Below are 18,699 nucleotides of genomic sequence, written 5' to 3'. Positions count from 1 at the left end.
CTGTGTTTTTGCATTATTTAAACCAAATTGAACATATTTCATTATTTATTTGAGACTAAATAGATTTTATTTATGTATTATATTAAGTTAAAATAAAGTGTTCATTGTTCATTCCGTATTGTTGTAATTGTCATTATTTTATATACAGTTGAAGTGGGAAGTTTACATACACTTAGGTTGGAGTCATTAAAACTCGTTTTTCAACCACTCCACGAATTTCTTGTTAACCTTTCTGGCGCAGGCATTCCGCTAGCGACCCACATCGACAACATCCGGTGAAATTGCGCCAAATTCAAAATACAGAAATAGTCATAATAAACATTCATAATAAACATTCATAAAAAATACAAGTGTTATACATCGGCTTAAAGATTAACTTCTTGTTAATCCAGCCGCTTTGTCAGATTTCAAAAAGGCTTTACGGCGAAAGCATACCATGCGATTATCTGAGGACAGCGCCCCGCTTACAAAAGCACACAAACATTTTACAACCAAGTAAAGGAATTACAAAAGTCAGAAATAGCGATAAAATGAATCACTTACCTTTGAAGATCTTCATATGGTTGCAGTCACGAGAGTCCCAGCTACACAATAAATGTTCGATAAAGTCCCTCTTTATATCCCAAAAACTTGTCAGCGCATTTTGTTCAGTAATCCACTGGCTGAAAGGCGGTCAAAACATGCAGACGAATACATCCTAATAGTACTGGTAAAGTTCGTCGAAACATGTCAAACGATGTTTATAATTAATCCTCAGATGGTCAATTGTCTAAATAATCGATAATATTTCAACCGGACAATAGCGTATTCAATTGAAAGGAAAAACAACAAAGGGCGCAAACTTGGTCACGCGCGCAAACCAGCACTGCATGATTCTACAGTCCACTGACAGAAAGGTCTCATTCTTCTTCATTTTTCAGAAAACAAGTCTCAAACAATGTCTAAAGGCTGTTGACATCTAGTGGAAGCCATAGGAACTGCAATCTGGGTCCTAACCCATTAGATACTCTATAGGCATTCAATTGAAAATACCCACATCAAAAAAATCCCACTTCCTGGATGGATTTTCCTCAGGTTTCTGTTTGCATATCCTAGCTTCTGGGCCTAAGTAACAGGCAGTTTACTTTGGGCACGCTTCTCATCCAGACGTCGAAATACTGCCCCCAAGCCATATTAATAAACTATAGTTTTGGCAAGTCGGTTAGGACATCTACTTTGTGCATGACACAAGTCATTTTTCCAACAATTGTTTACAGACAGATTATTTCACTTATAATTCACTGTATCACAATTACAGTGGGTCAGAAGTTTACATACACTAAGTTGACTCTGCCTTTAAACAGCTTGGAAAATTCCAGAAAATGATGTCATGGCTTTAGAAGCTTCTGATAGACTAATTGACATCATTTGAGTCAATTGGAGGTGTACCTGTGGATGTATTTCAAGGCCTACCTTCAAACTCAGTGCCTCTTTGCTTGACATCATGGGAAAATCAAAAGAAATCAGCCAGGACCTCAGAAATAGAATTGTAGACCTCCACAAGTCTGGTTCATCCTTGGGAGCAATTTCCAAATGCCTGAAGGCACCACGTTCGTCTGTACAAACAATAGTACGCAAGTACAAACACCATGGGACCAGGCAGCCGTCATACCGCTCAGGAAGAACTAGAGATGAACGTACTTCGGTGCAAAAAGTGCAAATCAATCCCAGAACAACAGCAAAGGACCTTGTGAAGATGCTGGAGGAAACAGGTACAAAAGTATCTATATCCACAGTAAAACGAGTCCTATATTGACATAACCTGAAAGTCCGCTCAGCAAGGAAGAAGCCACTGCTCCAAAACCGCAGTAGAAAAGCCAGACTACGGTTTGCAACTGCACATGGACACAAAGAAATGTCCACTGGTCTGAAGAAACAAAAATAGAACTGTTTAGCCATAATGACCATCATTATGTTTGGAGGAAAAAGAGGGAGGCTTGCAAGCCGAAGAACACCATCCCAACTGTGAAGCACGGGGGTGGCAGCATCATGTTGTGGGGGAGCTTTGCTGCAGGAGGGACTGGTGCACTTCACAAAATAGATGGCATCATGAGGGAGGAAAATTATGTGGATATATTGAAGCAACATCTCAAGACATCAGTCAGGAAGTTAAAGCTTGGTCGCAGATGGGTCTTCCAAATGGACAATCAAACTTCTAAAGTTGTGGCAAAATGGCTTAAGGACAACAAAGTCAAGGTTTTGGAGTGGCCATCACAAAGCCCTGACATCAATCCTATAAAAAATTTGTGGGCAGAACTGAAAAAGCGTGTGCGAGCAAGGAGGCCTACAAACCTGACTCAGTTACACCAGCTCTGTCAGGAGGAATGGGCCAAAATTCACCCAACTTATTGTGGAAGGCTACCAGAAACATTTGACCTAAGTTAAACAATTTAAAGGCAATGCTACCAAATACTAATTGAGTGTATGTAAACTTCTGACCCACTGGGAATGTGATGAAAGAAGTAAAAGCTGAAATAAATCATTTTCTCAACTATTATTCTGACATTTCACATTCTTAAAATAAAGTGGTGATCCTAACTGAGTTAAAACAGGGAATTTTTACTAGGATTAAATGTCAATAAATATTAATCGGCCGATTTAATCGTTATCGGCTTTTTTGGTCCTCCAATAATCGGTATCGGCATTGAAAAATCATATATATTTCATATACCTTTGACTATTGGATGTTCTTATAGGCACTCTAGTATTGCCAGCCTAATCTCGTTAGTTGATAGGCTTGAAGTCATAAACAGCGTTGTGCATTCAAGAATTGCTAAGAGCTGCTGGCAAACGCAGGAAAGGGCTGTTTGAATGAATGCTGACGAGCCTCCTGCTGCCTACCACCGCTCAGACTGCTCTATCAAATATCAAATCATAGACTTAATTATAATATAATAAACACACAGAAATACGGCCTTTAGTCATTAATATGGTCAAATCCGGAAACTATCATTTAGAAAACAAAACATTTATTCTTTCAGTGAAATACGGAACCGTTCCGTATTTTTTCGAACGGGTGGCAACCCTTAGTCTAAATATTACTGTTACGTTGCACAACCTTCAATGTTATGTCATAATTATGTAAAATTCTGGCCAATAAATTACGGTCTTTGTTAGGAATAAATTGTATTCACACAGTTCGCAATGAGCCAGGCGGCCCAAACTGTTGCATATACCCTGAAGAAAGGCATTGATGTTCATCGTTAGGTACATTTGCGCAACGATTGGGCTTTTTTCGGCAATGCGCTTTTGTTAAATCATCACCCATTTGGTGAAGTTGAAGTAGGCCGCGATTCGATGATAAATTAACCTCTTACATCTAGACGTTCCGCTAGCGGAACACCTGCTCCAATAGCCAATGATGGGCGTGGCGCGAATTACAAATTCCTCAAAAATACAAAAACGTAAATTTTTCAAACATATGACTATTTTACACCATTTTAAAGACAAGACTCTCGTTAATCTAACCACACTGTCCGATTTCAAAAAGGCTTTACAACGAAAGCAAAATATTAGATTATGTCAGCACAGTACCCAGCCAGAAATAATCAGACACCCATTTTTCAAGCTAGCATATAATGTCACATAAATCCAAACCACAGCTAAATGCAGCACTAACCTTTGATGATCTTCATCAGATGACACCCCTAGGACATTATGTTATACAATACATGCATGTTTTGTTCAATCAAGTTCATATTTATATCAAAAACCAGCTTTTTACATTAGCATGTGACGTTCAGAACTAGCATACCCCCCGCAAACTTCCGGTGAATTTACTAAATTACTCACGATAAACGTTCACAAAAAACATAACAATTATTTTAAGAATTATAGATACAGAACTCCTCTATGCACTCGCTATGTCCGATTTTAAAATAGCTTTTCGGTGAAAGCACATTTTGAAATATTCTCAGTAGATAGCCCAGCCATCACGGCTAGCTATTTAGACACCCAGCAAGTTTAGCACTCACCAAAGTCAGATTTACTATAAGAAAAATGTTATTACCTTTGCTGTTCTTCGTCAGAATGCACTCCCAGGACTTCTACTTCAATAACAAATGTTGGTTTGGTCCCAAATAATCCATAGTTATATCCAAACAGCGGCGTTTTGTTCGTGCGTTCAAGACACTATCCGAATGGTAAAGAAGGGTGACGAGCACGACGCATTTCGTGACAAAAAAATTCTAAATATTCCATTACCGTACATGTCAACCGCTGTTTAAAATCTATTTTTATGCCATTTTTCTCATAAAAAAGCGATAATATTCCGACCGGGAGTGGTGGTTTTCGTTCAAAGAGAGAGAGAAAGTAAACATGGAGTCGACTCGTGCACGAGCCTTAGTCTCATAGTACTCTGACCGGCCACTATCCAAATGCGCTAATGTTTTTCAGCCAGAGCCTGCAAAGCCACGATTCAGCTTTTTGCCACCTTCTGAGAGCCCATGGGAGCCGTAGGAAGTGTCACGTAACAGCAGAGATCCCCTGTATTGGATAGAGATAATCAAGAAGGCCAAGAAATGGTCAGACAGGGTACTTCCTGTTTGGAATCTTCTCAGGTTTTGGCCTGTCAAATGAGTTCTGTTATACTCACAGACACCATTCAAACAGTTTTAGAAACTTTGGAGTGTTTTCTATCCAAAGCTAATAATTATATGCATATTCTAGTTTCTGGGCAGGAGTAATAATCAGATTAAATCGGGTACTTTTTTTATCCGGCCGTGAAAATACTGCCCCCTATCCATAACAAGTTAACATGTGTATGTTTATCAAACATGTTTATCATAAATTAATCAAGTGCAGCATCTGGATGCTCCTTATTAATAACATCAGACAAACATTTTTTTTTAAACATCATCCACATAATTGACAGCAAAATCTTTTGTATGATATCTTATACACTATTTTAGGCCCATCTTTTGGAACTTTGGCTTTCCTGAATATGCAGCCAATGGTTACAGATAAAGGTTTAGAACAAAGTACAACAGTATTAGTACAAATGTGATCAATGCATGTGGATGATCTTGTTCCTGTAGTGTTTGTAAACACCCTGGTAGGTGTTTAGAAACAACAGTGAGGGTAGGTGGGAGCGAAGTACACTGGTGTCCCTCCCGCTAGCTAGCAAGGAGGATTCCGGTACACAGCAGGCAGGAAGCGGGGGCGACACCGTGTGCTAGCAAAGTGTGCTTGCAGGAATGCCCACATGCAGAAACGCCCCAAATTGCAGGCTGCAGTTGCATGCTATTGGTAATGAGTGATTTTATTGGAGGTGCTGAAGAGGTGGATTTGGTGCATGCGCGCTTGGTCAAAAACAATAGTCCTTCCAGACAATATATTTTTTTCAGTTTCATTTTTTTGGAGGTTCTATCTAATTCTGCTACCATCTTAAGTGAAACAAATATAGGTCAATTGTTGAAAAGCAACAAACACTCCTAAACTAGGCTACTTCTTGCTCTCATTTCTCTCAACTGTTCTTAGCCATTGGGCTGGAAGAGTTTAAGTAGCCTCCAATTCAAATTGCATTTGATACATGGTCAAGCATTGAAAACCTTATCTCATAGCCTCAGGGAAAACTGTAAATAACACCAGCTCACTTGCTGAAAAGGCTCTAAAAAAATGTCCATCATCCTCTATGGGTAAGTTGCTCTCTCATGAACCATTTGTCCATAAAGTCCTGGTATGCACTGCAGTCATGAAACCACATTTTCTTTTTCATAAATTCCACTGTTTACCAGCCTTGTTGTTGTTGTTGAGGGGGATGGATAGCGTAGGCTACTTCATTTAATCTCAGATATTTACTGCTCACCATGATTTGAAGTGACAACGATGCATATTTATGTATGTGAGTGAGATGTTCATTTCGTGGGGAGATTCTTAGAGTTTTTCAGGATATTACTCCCTCCCTCACTGTTTCAGTTTCCTGAGAGATAAAGGGCACGCCACTGATTTTTCCTGTAAGGGCAAGCCGGGTTAAAAATGAAAAAGAGATCCTAGGCACGCTGGACTTTGTGGCCAATTGTTTTTTCTTCCCAGTTTAATATTTTGATTAATATCCAAATGAATAAGCCCGTAGCATTCGGGTGGAATTTTGTTGAAGCATGGTAAAAACTAGAGGTCGACCGATTATGATTTTTCAACGCCGATACCGATTATTTGAGGACCAAAAAGCCGATGCCGATTGATCGGCCGATTATTATTATGATTTTTTTTTTTATATGTATATATATACACACACACACACAGCTCTGAAGTGACAACGATACTGAAGAGTCTGCTTAGGAGACAAATACTCTCAACTGTTTGAATAATAAAAGTAGAGTTTAAGTTACCTGTGATGAATGCTGAAAACAAAAACTGTAATTTCTATATGCAGGAAATCCTATTTTAATAATGGGCATGGTAAGAATTGACTACCAAAGTGCGAGTCACAATTCCCATGACACCTTCTAGCAAAATCTGAAAAGTGGTTCCTTCATTTATTCCATAGGATATTTTTAGATTAACTTAAAATAAGGTCTGTGTTTGGTTTAGGCTTACACCACCTTGCCAATTTTATAACTGTGTAGATATCCATAGGATATAACTCTGATCAATATAAGCGAAGATAAAACATTTTGTCGAGTGGATTTATGAAAATATGTTGACAAACGTTACCTAGTGAGATTTACACGGGTATCAAAACGCCGAGGCGGTTTAAGCACAAAACACAGACCTTATTTGAAGTAGATCAAGACATTCTCTATGGAAGACACGGTAAAATAACGAAGGAACCCCTTTCAAGTTCAGCCACAAGTTATTACAGGAATTATGACGCGTCGACTATTTCTCTCTAAACCATATATCTTTGACTATTACGAGCCTGCTGCTGCCTACCACCGCTCAGTCAGACTGCTCTATCAAATATCAAATCATAGACTTAACTATAATATAATAAACCTTAGGTCATTAATATGGTCAAATCCGGAAACTATCATCTCGAAAACATTATTCTTTCAGTGACATACGGAACTGTTCCGTATTTTATCTAACGGGTTTCATCCATAAGTCTAAATATTCCTGTTACATCGCACAACCTACAATGTTATTTCATAGTTCCGTAAAATTCTGGCAAATTAGTTCGCAACGAGCCAGATTCTGTATACCCTGATTCTGCGTGCAACGAACGCAAGAGAACTGACACAATTTCACCTGGTTAATATTGCCTGCTAAATATGCAGGTTTAAAAATATATACTTCTGTGTATTGATTTTAAGAAAGGCATTGATGTTTATGGTTAGGTACAGTCGTGCAACGATTGTGCTATTTTTCGCAAATGCGCTTTTGTTAAATCATCCCCGTTTGGCGAAGTCGGCTGTCTTTGTTAGGAAGAAATAGTCTTCACAGTTCGCAACAAGCCAGGCGGCCCAAACTGCTGCATATACCCTGACTCTGTTTGCAAGAGAAGTGACACATTTTCCCTAGTTAAAATAAATTCATGTTAGCAGGCAATATTAACAAAATATGCAGGTTTAAAAATATATACTTGTGTATTGATTTTAAGAAAGACATTGATGTTTATGGTTAGGTACATGTCGGAGCAAAGACAGTCCTTTTTCTCGAATGCGCACCACATCGATTATATGCAAAGCAGGACAGGCTAGATAAACTAGTAATATCATCAACCATGTGTAGTTAACTAGTGTTTATGATTGATTGATTGTTTTTTTTATAAGATAAGTTTAATGCTAGCTAGCAACTTACCTTGGCAACGTAAAGCAGGTGGTTAGAGCGTTGGGCTAGTTAACGTAAGGTTACACCCCCAAGCTGACAAGGTAAAAATCTGTCGTTCTGCCCCTGAACAAGGCAGTTAACCCACCGTTCCTAGGCAGTCATTGAAAATAAGAATGTGTTCTTAACTGACTTGCCTAGTTAAATAAAGGTTTTAAAAAAATAAAAATTATTTTTTTTAAATAAAAAAATCGGCTAATCGGTGGCCAAAAATACCGATTACCGATTGTTATGAAAACTTGAAATCGGCCCCAATTAATCGGCCATTCCGATTAATCGGTCGACTTCTAGTAAAAAGCCTGTTGCTGTTCTTTGGTTTGGAGCTTCCTTGGGGTTACATGTTTTTTGACGGCCTTGCTTTGGTTTCTCCTCCATGTCTTCTATAGCCATATGGGCATTGAAAGACTTGCATGTCTGTGTGGTTTGTCCAGTATTGAGTCTGGACTATGATATAGCCTATTAACCTAACTGTTATTCTCGTTTTCTCTGTTCTCAGGTTCTGGCCTGCTGGTTCATGCGGCTCCGTCCCAGCCTTCTCTGTGCTCTGACCATAACACCCGCCGGGGCCCTCAAGCACATAACTGGTAGCTCCACACAACTCCAACCCCTGACACTCTCTGTACAATAAAATATTTAGCAAATAAAGACCGAAAGAAAGTTGAACAGGAAATTTAAGCAGCAAAAGAGATTTTCCGTCTCTCAGGCCTCCCTTGACTTGGCATCCGTAACTGGACTGGGAGTTGAGACAGCTGATTTGAGGCTGTGAGTGTCCTCCGCTCTACTGCTTCACATTCCCTCACCTGTCAGCTGTGTGTGTTTCTGTGAGGACAGTAACTCTGAGGTAGGTTGATGCGGCTGTGCCTTAGCATGGCGCTGTGAGGAAGCCGCTGCCTGGACTCTGGACGGACACCAGTGAAGCGCTTACACACCTTGGACCGTCATGGGGAAGGAGCAGGACCTACTGCAGGCCGTCAAGAGCGGAGACCTGCCCTCCACTCAGAAACTACTGGCCAAGCTCAAAGCCAGCCGAAACAGTGAGTCCTCAAGTTACCCTTAAATCTTAAATCTCATAGCCAGATTTATTTTAGCTCGCTGAAAGGCTGAGGGAGTGTGCTGTGGAATACATCTCCGTTATGTTTATTTGCCCAAGCTTTGGGATTATTGGCAGATGGCGCCTAAGTAAGACAATTAGATGTGCGCACAGTCAGAAATCTCTTCCTCTGGAGGCAGTAAGGCAATCGCTAACATGCTTAAACAAGCAGTTTGCTTAGGTCTGTCTGCTGCTGCTGATGCCACACCTGTCATAACTACTAAACGTCTCCCAAATCAATAGATCCTGCTAAACGTCTACGCCAGTGATTCTCTAACAGGAGTAGCCTAGTCGAGCCAGCGGAAATCGACAGTTCTCAGTTGTTCAGACATGATGCATAAGCCTGTGTTTGCTATCTAACTGACTCATCAACCAGTTTTCTATGTCTGCTGGTTGACTCAATATTTCAACAAATAACATTTCAGTCATTTAGCAGATGCTCTTATGCAGACCGACATACAGGAGCAAATCTGGGTAAGTGCTTTGCTTGTCAGATTTTTCACCTAGTTGGCTTGGGGATTCCAACCAGCGGCCCATCGCTCTTAACTGCTAGGCTACCTGCCGCCCCACACAGTTATGTGTATTTTCTTTCGCATGAAAAAGTGATAAACTCTGTTATTGGATTATGTGAAAGATAGCCTACCTTTTACAAAGTGGAGTGTTGGAGCTAATCCTATTGAATGTATAGTGATCCTTATGTTCAGTGATTGAGTGTGTTTGTTCAGGGGAGCTGTGCTGAGAGGAGGTGAGTGCTCTCAACTCTCTAATCTGAGGTCAAGCTTCAGGAATTTACCTACAGAAGATGCTGAGCCTCAGCTAAAGCTTTGGGGAAATCTATCCCTTTGGATTAGCCAGGCCAGCTCCAATCCAGCCCTTTACGATGATGGCGCACTAATGAACTCTCTCTCTCGCTCTTGGGAAACTGAAAGCCTATCCACATTCTCCTCGGGTTTTAATTCACTGGACCATAAGCTTACAGCCATCTATATCGTCTCCCTTGAGAGGGACACTTTCTATCCCCAGAGTTGCTATCCGCTGTATGAGGGTTTGTGGATGGGGTGGGTGGGTTCCCACTTGCAGACCCCCATCACAAATGCCTCAAAGGTCTGAGGGGAGGGGGGGCTCAGTTGCCTCTTCTTGAGCTATCAAGTCCTCTGATCTTTCTGCTCTCAAAATCTCCAATTACAATGGTCTATCAACTGCAGTTTACTGCACCTTTATCCTTCTGCTCTTCCAATCACTAAATTCACCTACTGGCATAGTTTACAAACACAAAGACTATTACTCACACACCCAGGAGGACTTTTTCTCTGACTATGAGTGTTGTCGTGTTCTCATAGGCCTATGTAATTACTAAAATGACAGTGCTGGGCGGCTGTTTAGAGGCTGTTTTTCCACAACCACAATGCCACAAGGTGCAAGACGTTCTGGAGGACTCCTGTATTTTGTTGCTTCTCTCTGCTCATTCACTGTCGAGATAGTGTCCGACATTGAGTTCAACATGACACCGAACAGCCCAGTGACTGAGAGAACTGAGAGCCCCAGGCCAGGAGGTTGGGCTGCTTTATCATTGTGATAACCTATCACCCTCTGTGCTATTCGGGACCCTCTTTTGGCTCTAAACAAACATGAATTGCTCTGACCCAGAGGGGAGAGATGATGGGATATGAGGGATGGGGAGGTTGTCAGAGTTAAGTGGTCTCAGTGTACCCTGTGTTTTTCCTGTGTTTATCAAATTCAGCAGACTATTATATTGTAAGAATGGTGGACATAAGGTGTAATTACACTATAAAGGTATCTTTGTCTGCCATGGGGTTGTAAACCCTGTCAAGCGTTCATATTAAAGGACAACTCTCACTTTTCAACCTCATTTTCATTATATCCTGCACAATACCAGTGTCAACATACAGCTGCACCATTGAGAGCGTCTTGACTGGCTGCATCACGCTTGGTATGGCAACTGCTTTACACCTGATCGTAAGGCGCTACAGAGGGTAGTGCGTACAGCCCAGTACATCACTGGGGCTGAGCTCCCTGCCATCCAGGACCTCTATACCAGGCAATGTTAGAGGAAGGCCGTAAAAATTGTCAGACTCCAGCCATCTAAGTCATAGACTGTTCTCTCTGCTACCGCACGGCAAGTGGCACCGGAGCGCCAAGTCTGGGACCAAAAGGCTCCTGAACAGCTTTCTAACCCTAAGCCATAAGACTGCTAATCAAATGGCTCCCCTGACTATTTGCATTGACCCCTTTTTTATTTGCACTGACTCTCTTGCACCGGCTCACTCACTGGACTCTACTCACACATACTACACTGACACTCTAACACACACACACAGACTACATTCAACTACATACGCTAACACACACAACACACATGCATATTGATGCCAAATACATACTCACGCATAGACACACTTTCGTTCTCTTCACATACGCTTCTGCTACTCTGTTTATTATCTATTCTGATTGCCTAGTCACTGTTACCCCTACCTACATGTACATATTACCTCAACTACCTCGTACCTCTGCACATTGAGTATGTTTACATGCACACTAATAATTAGATATTAAACTGATTATTTTAGATTATGCAATAGTCATGTAAACACCTTACTCTGCTTATCTTAATTGATGTAAGGTCAAAATCTAAGTAAGCATACACTGATTAAAACACCTGCTTTTCTGAGCAATCTTTCAAATTATTAGGACATGTAAACACCTTAATCGGCGTTCCAGCAGTGTGTTTGATCTGCCCATGTGCTAGCACCAGCCGAGCGAGTCTCCTTTATTAACACGAGTGAAGTGTGTTCGGATCAACAATGTATGTGTCTTAGAAGTAGTTTTCACATACAAACTTTATCAAAAATGCTTACCAAAAATAACATGTTCGCCGTGGTAGGACGTTTATTTTGATTGCCGATTTTCTGCATTTATCAGTGTCATCAGGTAGCCTGATTTCAGATGTGTCCATGTAAACAGGATTATTAGGGAAATCGTTCTTTTTATTTCTTTTTATTTTATTTCACCTTTATTTAACCAGGTAGGCTAGTTGAGAACAAGTTCTCATTTGCATCTGCGTCCTGGCCAAGATAAAGCGTAGCAATTCGACACATACAACAACACAGAGTTACACATGGAATAAACAAAACATACAGTCAATAATACAGTAGAACAAAAGAAAACAAAAAGTCTATATACAGTGAGTGCAAATGAGGTAAGTTAAGGCAATAAATAGGCCATGGTGGCGAAGTAATTACAATATAGCAATTAAACACTGGAATGGTAGATGTGCAGAAGATGAATGTGCAAGTAGAGATACTGGGGTGCAAAGGAGCAAGATAAATAAATAAACACAGTATGGGGTAGAGGTCGACCGATTATGATTTTTCAACGCCGATACCGATTATTGGAGGCCCAAAAAAGCCGCTACCGATTAATCGGACGATTTTTATTTATTTATTTATTTGTAATAATGACAATTACAACAATACTGAGTGAACACTTATTTTAACTTAATATAATACATCAATAAAATCAATTTAGCCTCAAATAAATAATGAAACATGTTCAATTTGGTTTAAATAATGCAAAAACAAAGTGTTGGAGAAGAAAGTAAAAGTGCAATATGTGCCATGTAAGAAAGCTAACGTTTAAGTGCCTTGCTCAGAACATGAGAACATATGAAAGCTGGTGGTTCCTTTTAACATGAGTCTTCAATATTCCCAGGTAAGAAGTTTTAGGTTGTAGTTATTATAGGAATTATAGGACTATTTCTCTCTATACGATTTGTATTTCATATACCTTTGACTATTGGATGTTCTTATAGGCACTTTAGTATTGCCAGTGTAACAGTATAGCTTCCGTCCCTCTCCTCGCTCCTACCTGGGCTCGAACCAGGAACACATCGACAACAGCCACCCTCGAAGCAGCGTTACCCATGCAGAGCAAGGGGAACAACTACTCCAAGTCTCAGAGCGAGTGACGTTTGAAACGCTATTAGCGCACACCCGCTAACTAGCTAGCCATTTCACATTGGTTACACCAGCCTAATCTTGGGAGTTGATAGGCTTGAAGTCATAAACAGCGCAATGCTTCAAGCATTGCGAAGAGCTGCTGGCAAAATGCACGAAAGTGCTGTTTGAATGAATGCTTACGAGCCTGCTGGTGCCTACCACCGCTCAGTCAGACTGCTCTATCAAATCATAGACTTAATTATAATATAATAAACACACAGAAATACGAGCCTTAGGTCATTGATATGGTCGAATCCGGAAACTATCATCTCGAAAACAAAACGTTTTTTCTTTCAGTGAAATACGGAACCGTTCCGTATTTTATCTAACGGGTGGCATCCCTAAGGCTAAATATTCCTGTTACATTGCACAACCTTCAATGTTATGTCATAATTACGGATAATGCTGGCAAATTAGTTCGCAATGAGCTAGGCGGCCCAAACTGTTGCATATACCCTGACTCTGCGTGCAATGAACGCAAGAGAAGTAACACAATTTCACCTGGTTAATATTGCCTGCTAACCTGGATTTCTTTTAGCTAAATATGCAGGTTTAAAAATATATACTTGTGTATTGATTTTAAGAAAGACATTGATGTTTATGGTTAGGTACACGTTGGAGCAATGCAATGACAGTCCTTTTTCGCGAATGCGCACCGCACCGATTATATGCAACGCAGGACAGGCTAGATAAACTAATAATATCATCAACCATGTGTAGTTAACTAGTGATTATGATTGATTGATTGTTTTTTATAAGATAAGTTTAATGCTAGCTAGCAACTTACCTTGGCTTCTTACTGCATTCGCGTAACAGGCAGGCTCCTCGTGGAGTGCAATGTAAAGCAGGTGGTTAGAGCGTTGGACTAGTTAACCGTAAGATTGCAAGATTGAATCCCCAAGCTGACAAGGGAAAAATCTGTCGTTCTGCCCCTGAACAAGGCAGTTAACCCACCGTTCCTAGGCCGCCATTGAAAATAAGAATGTGTTCTTAACTGACTTGCCTAGTTAAATAAAGGTGTCAAAAAAAATTAAAAATCTGCAAATCGGTGTCCAAAAATACCGATTACCGATTGTTATGAAAACTTGAAATCGGCCCTAATTAATCGGCCATTCCGATTAATCAGTCGACCTCTAGTATGGGGATGAGGTAGGTAGATAGATGGGCTGTTTACAGATGGGCTATGTACAGGTGCAGTGATCTGTGAGCTGCTCTGACAGCTGGTGCTTAAAGCTAGTGAGGGAGATATGAGTCTCCAGTTGTACTTGCAAAGCATGTAAACGTTTTAATCAAACTATTAATCTGACTATCCACAGTAACTGCGCTCATTGACTCGGTACGGGTACTCCTTGTATATAGGTTTGTTATTGTTATTTTGTGTTACTATTTCCTTGTAATTTTTTTGGCTAATTTGTCTTACTTTTTAGTTCTGCATTGTTGGGAAAGGGGTTGTAAGTAAGCATATCACGGTAAAGTCTACACTGGTTGACTTCAGCGCATGTGACTGATTTGATTTCTAAGTTTTGTAGAAACAAATATAAAGTTCTACACAATGACATCAAAGTTTAAACATTTAAAAACTGTGATTTTCAAACACTGAGGCCATCATTGTAAATAAGAATTTGTTCTTAACTGACTTGCCTAGTTAAATATATATTTTTGGATTTGCGGTGACGTGGGAAGCAAGAAAATACCCTCCCTTGGGCTCGATACTCGTTGCAGGCTTAAACTCTTGAAATCAGTTTTTACTTTTAATCCTACCCTGTGACAAAGAATCATGTTTTTACTACATTTCTAATGATCTTTTTACCACAGATCATAGAAACGCGCTGTTTTCACATACAGTTGAGGTCGGAAATTTACATACACAGCCAAATACATTTAAACTCAGTTTTTCACAATTCCTGACATTTAATCCAATTAAAAATTCCCTGTCTTAGGTCAGTTAGGATCACCACTTTATTTTAAGAATGTGAAATGTCAGAATAATAGTAGAGAGAATGATTTATTTCAGCTTTTATTTCTTTCATCACATTCCCAGTGGGTCAGAAGTTTGCATACACTCAATTAGTATTTGGTAGCATTTCCTTTAAATTGTTTAACTTGGGTCAAACGTTTCGGGTAACCTTCCACAAGCTTTCCGCAATAAGTTGGGTGAATTTTGGCCCATTCCTCCTGACAGAGCTGGTGTAACTGAGTCAGGTTTGTAGGCCTCCTTGCTCGCACACGCTTTTTCAGTTCTGCCCACAAATGTTCTATAGGATTGAGGTCAGGGCTTTGTGATGGCCACTCCAGTACCTTGACTTTGTTGTCCTTAAGCCATTTTGCCACAACTTTGGAAGTTTGATTGTCCATTTGGAAGACCCATCTGCGACCAAGCTTTAACTTCCTGACTGATGTCTTGAGATGTTGCTTCAATATATCCACCAATTTTCCTCCCTCATGATGCCATCTATTTGGTGAAGTGCACCAGTCCCTCCTGCAGCAAAGCACCCCCACAACATGATGCTGCCACCCCTGTGCTTTATGGTTGGGATGGTGTTCTTCGGCTTGCAAGCCTCCCCCTTTTTCTTTCAAACATAATGATGGTCATTATGTTCAAACTGTTCTATTTTTGTTTCATCAGACCAGAGTACATTTCTCCATAAAGTACGATCTTTGTCCCCATGTGCAGTTGCAAACCGTGTCTGGCTTTTCTATGGCGGCTTTGAAGCAGTGGCTTCTTCCTTGCTGAGCAGCCTTTCAGGTTATGTCAATATAGGACTCGTTTTATTGTGGATATAGATACTTTTGTACCTGTTTCCTCCAGCATCTTCACAAGGTCCTTTGCTGTTGTTCTGGGATTGATTTGCACTTTTCGCACCAAAGTACGTTAATCTTTAGGAGACAGAACGCGTCTCCTTCCTGAGCGGTATGACAGCTGTGTGGTTCCATGGTATTTAACCTTTCATACTATTGTTTGTACAGATGAACCTGGTTCCTTCAGGCGTTTGGAAATTGCTCCCAAGGATGAACCAGATTTGTGGAGGTCTATAATTTTCTTTCTGAGGTCTTTTCTTGGCTGATTTCTTTTGATTTTCCCATGATGTCAAGCAAAGAGGCACTGAGTTTGAAGGTAGGCCTTGAAATACATTCACAGGTACACCTCCAATTAACTCAAATTATGTCAATTAGTCTATCAGAAGCTTCTAAAGCCATGACAAAATTTTCTGGAATTTTCCAAGCTGTTTAAAGGCACAGTAAACTTAGTGTATGTAAACTTCTGACCCACTGTAATTGTGATACAGTGAATTATAAGTGAAATTATCTGTCTGTAAACAATTGTTGGAAAATGTACTTGTGTCGTGCACAATGTAGATGTCCAAGCAGACTTCCCAAAACTATAGTTTGTTAACAAGAAATGTGTGGATTGGTTTAAACGACTCCAACCTAAGTGTATGTAAACTTCCGACTTCAACTGTACGTAGACAGGTTTGGTGCTGGAGATGATGAATATGACTTTGAAAAGTGGCGGAATTGTCCTTTTATCACGGGATGCTCTTGTGGCCCCTACACTCCAGGCTGGGCTGGAGTTGCCTCAGCCAGCTGACAGGCATGCCGTGCTGCTTGGGTCTGCCCCCAAGTCCCTGAGGGGATTCCTAGAGACTGTCGGATTACCCCCTCCCTTTGTTTTGCCTCTTGCCCAACCCAATTTATCACCTTATACGTTACGTGTGGCTCAGCTATTGTTATGAGCTCCAACCCAGCCCATTGATGGGATTGTGGATAGTAATTACCCCCGCCATCAGGTTTCCACAAACAAACACACAACCTTTTCTCTGACATCTGGTACCTCAGGTCTCTGCCTCACCCAATCCACTCCCTCCCATATGGTGCTCAACCAGCTTAAGGGGAATTATGGGTCGGGCTGGGATGAGAAAGAGGGGTCCAACGTAGCGGGGCTTCCTCTTCTCTCTCCTACATGGCAGAGTCAGCCAAACTAAACCCTTAACAGGCCCCTGGTGAGCCAGCAACAGCACAGTGTGAGTTCTGTGTCCCACGTCTCATGGTCAAAGAGTCTCAGGAACGGTGGGATGTAGCCAGGTCAGTTGGCTCAGAGACCTCCGGCCTCTATTTGAAAGTCCAACATATTCAAGCTGATAAGGTTTCATTTGTCTTTTTATGCCAATAAATATTTCACAGCTTGTTGCCCAATTAGACCTACAAAGCTTGGGGAATTGGTTTGATGTTAGATGTGCATCCATGCAAACCTCCAAGAATTGGGAGTGAAACCCCCCTGGCATATAACATCGTCATCTGTCTTTTTTAAACGTAAGTGTGCCACACACTGCATTATTATTGACCAGAGGGAGCGGTGTTCCGTATTGAAGACCATCAATGTCCCATTATCGGCGTCTCGTAAAACTGTTGGGCCACAATGAAAGGCAGGGCCGTTAAGAGAGCCCCGAACAAAACGTCCAGCATGGCGGTGGTGTCTGTGGTGATTCTCCGGGAGGGAGCAGCTGTCAGCCTCCCCAGGCCAGGGATAGGCTTCTAAAGAGCCCACTGTGACTGTCTATTGGTCGCCAGGCAGCTCGCCCATACTGCAGCCATGGTTTATTCATGACTTTGTGTTCAAACAGAGCCAGCCCACCCAAACACCCAATCCAGTCCCTTCATTCCACTTACTTAGACCTACTCCTGCCGCCTTGTTATTCCTGCCTCTAGCTAGCACATCTGGGGCATCATGACACAGACAGGCACACAACCTCCTCCTTCCCTCCACTACAGAGGCATCACAGTGTTGAACTATTGAACTAACAATAATTCTGGGAAAAGCTCCATCCATTTACAGTTTAGTCATTGCCAGTAAAATACTTCTTGCTACTGGCAAAAAGGAATGAGCTAGAGTTCACTTGATCTGAATATTGTACACGTTTTTCTAGTTTCCATCCCAACATACTAGACGTTTTGCATATAGACTTGACCTTGTTTCACGCAAACACAGCATATCATTTGCTTATCTGCTAGTTTTTATGGTTGAAGTTCAACAGAATATTATGCATTCTCCTTCACCATTGCACCTTCCTCTCCCATGTCACAATGCCTCAAGTACAGCTCAGGATAATGAGAAGGAAATTTCCACTTTCTTTTCAGACTGGGCATATTGATGGGAAAGTGTTAAAACCTTTTAGACAGACCGTGAAATTCTGTCTCTGTACTGAAGCCGCCGGTGTTTGCCTGTCAACTCTACCGTTGGTGTGCTAAATGTTTAATTGGCTCGCTAAACAGACAGGTCCCATAGACCTTGTAAAGGAGGTCAGTTAGCCTTTGCCTCAGAAGAGGAAGGAGCACTGGTCTGTGTTGGAATGGGGCCCTTCAGGACCTCTAGCTGTCAGGGATTTTGTGTCTGGTCTCTGACGCAAGTGGAAAGAGAAGAAACCCAAATGGGAAAAGCAAAGGTTATTGTTACCAGAGTGGTCTACCTATGACCCTTTGTCAAGTGTTCTGTTTTCTACTGGGTTGGATCACAGACAAGCTAGCCAACATTTATCAAAGCATTTCTTAGTTTTACTCATCTAAGACCAAGATGAATCTATAAACACAGCCTCAACGATATCTCTTGCCTTGGACATTTGGGAAAATGCTGAACTTCTGTTGAACTTTATGTTTCATGTCTCTCTTTAACCATCCTTTAATTTTTGTTGATGAGTGCCAGATTTACTGGAATTAAAAGGGTGGGGGTCTTCCAAAACCACACGCTAGAGCAGATACCAATGTCAATGATGCAACACGTGTTGGAATGCA

General features: G+C 41.0%; 1 protein-coding gene across 6 annotated transcripts in view; it reads left to right on the top strand.

The window, feature by feature from the left end:
* LOC115171412 (caskin-2) overlaps positions 1-18,699 on the top strand; it is a 90,243-nt gene that overhangs the window by 1,712 nt on the left and 69,832 nt on the right. For all 6 annotated transcript variants that reach the window (XM_029728202.1, XM_029728206.1, XM_029728205.1 and 3 more), the window contains exon 2: positions 8,303-8,840. In XM_029728202.1, coding sequence (XP_029584062.1) covers positions 8,747-8,840 — 94 coding nt within the window. In that variant the 5' untranslated portion in view covers positions 8,303-8,746. The remainder of the gene's footprint in view (positions 1-8,302; positions 8,841-18,699) is intronic.

The sequence above is a fragment of the Salmo trutta genome, chromosome 32 (genome assembly GCF_901001165.1).
Source record: "Salmo trutta chromosome 32, fSalTru1.1, whole genome shotgun sequence".
Classification (NCBI taxonomy): domain Eukaryota; kingdom Metazoa; phylum Chordata; class Actinopteri; order Salmoniformes; family Salmonidae; genus Salmo; species Salmo trutta.
The sequence above is the reverse complement of the archived record's forward strand: the minus strand, read 5'-3'. Positions and strand labels throughout refer to the sequence as shown.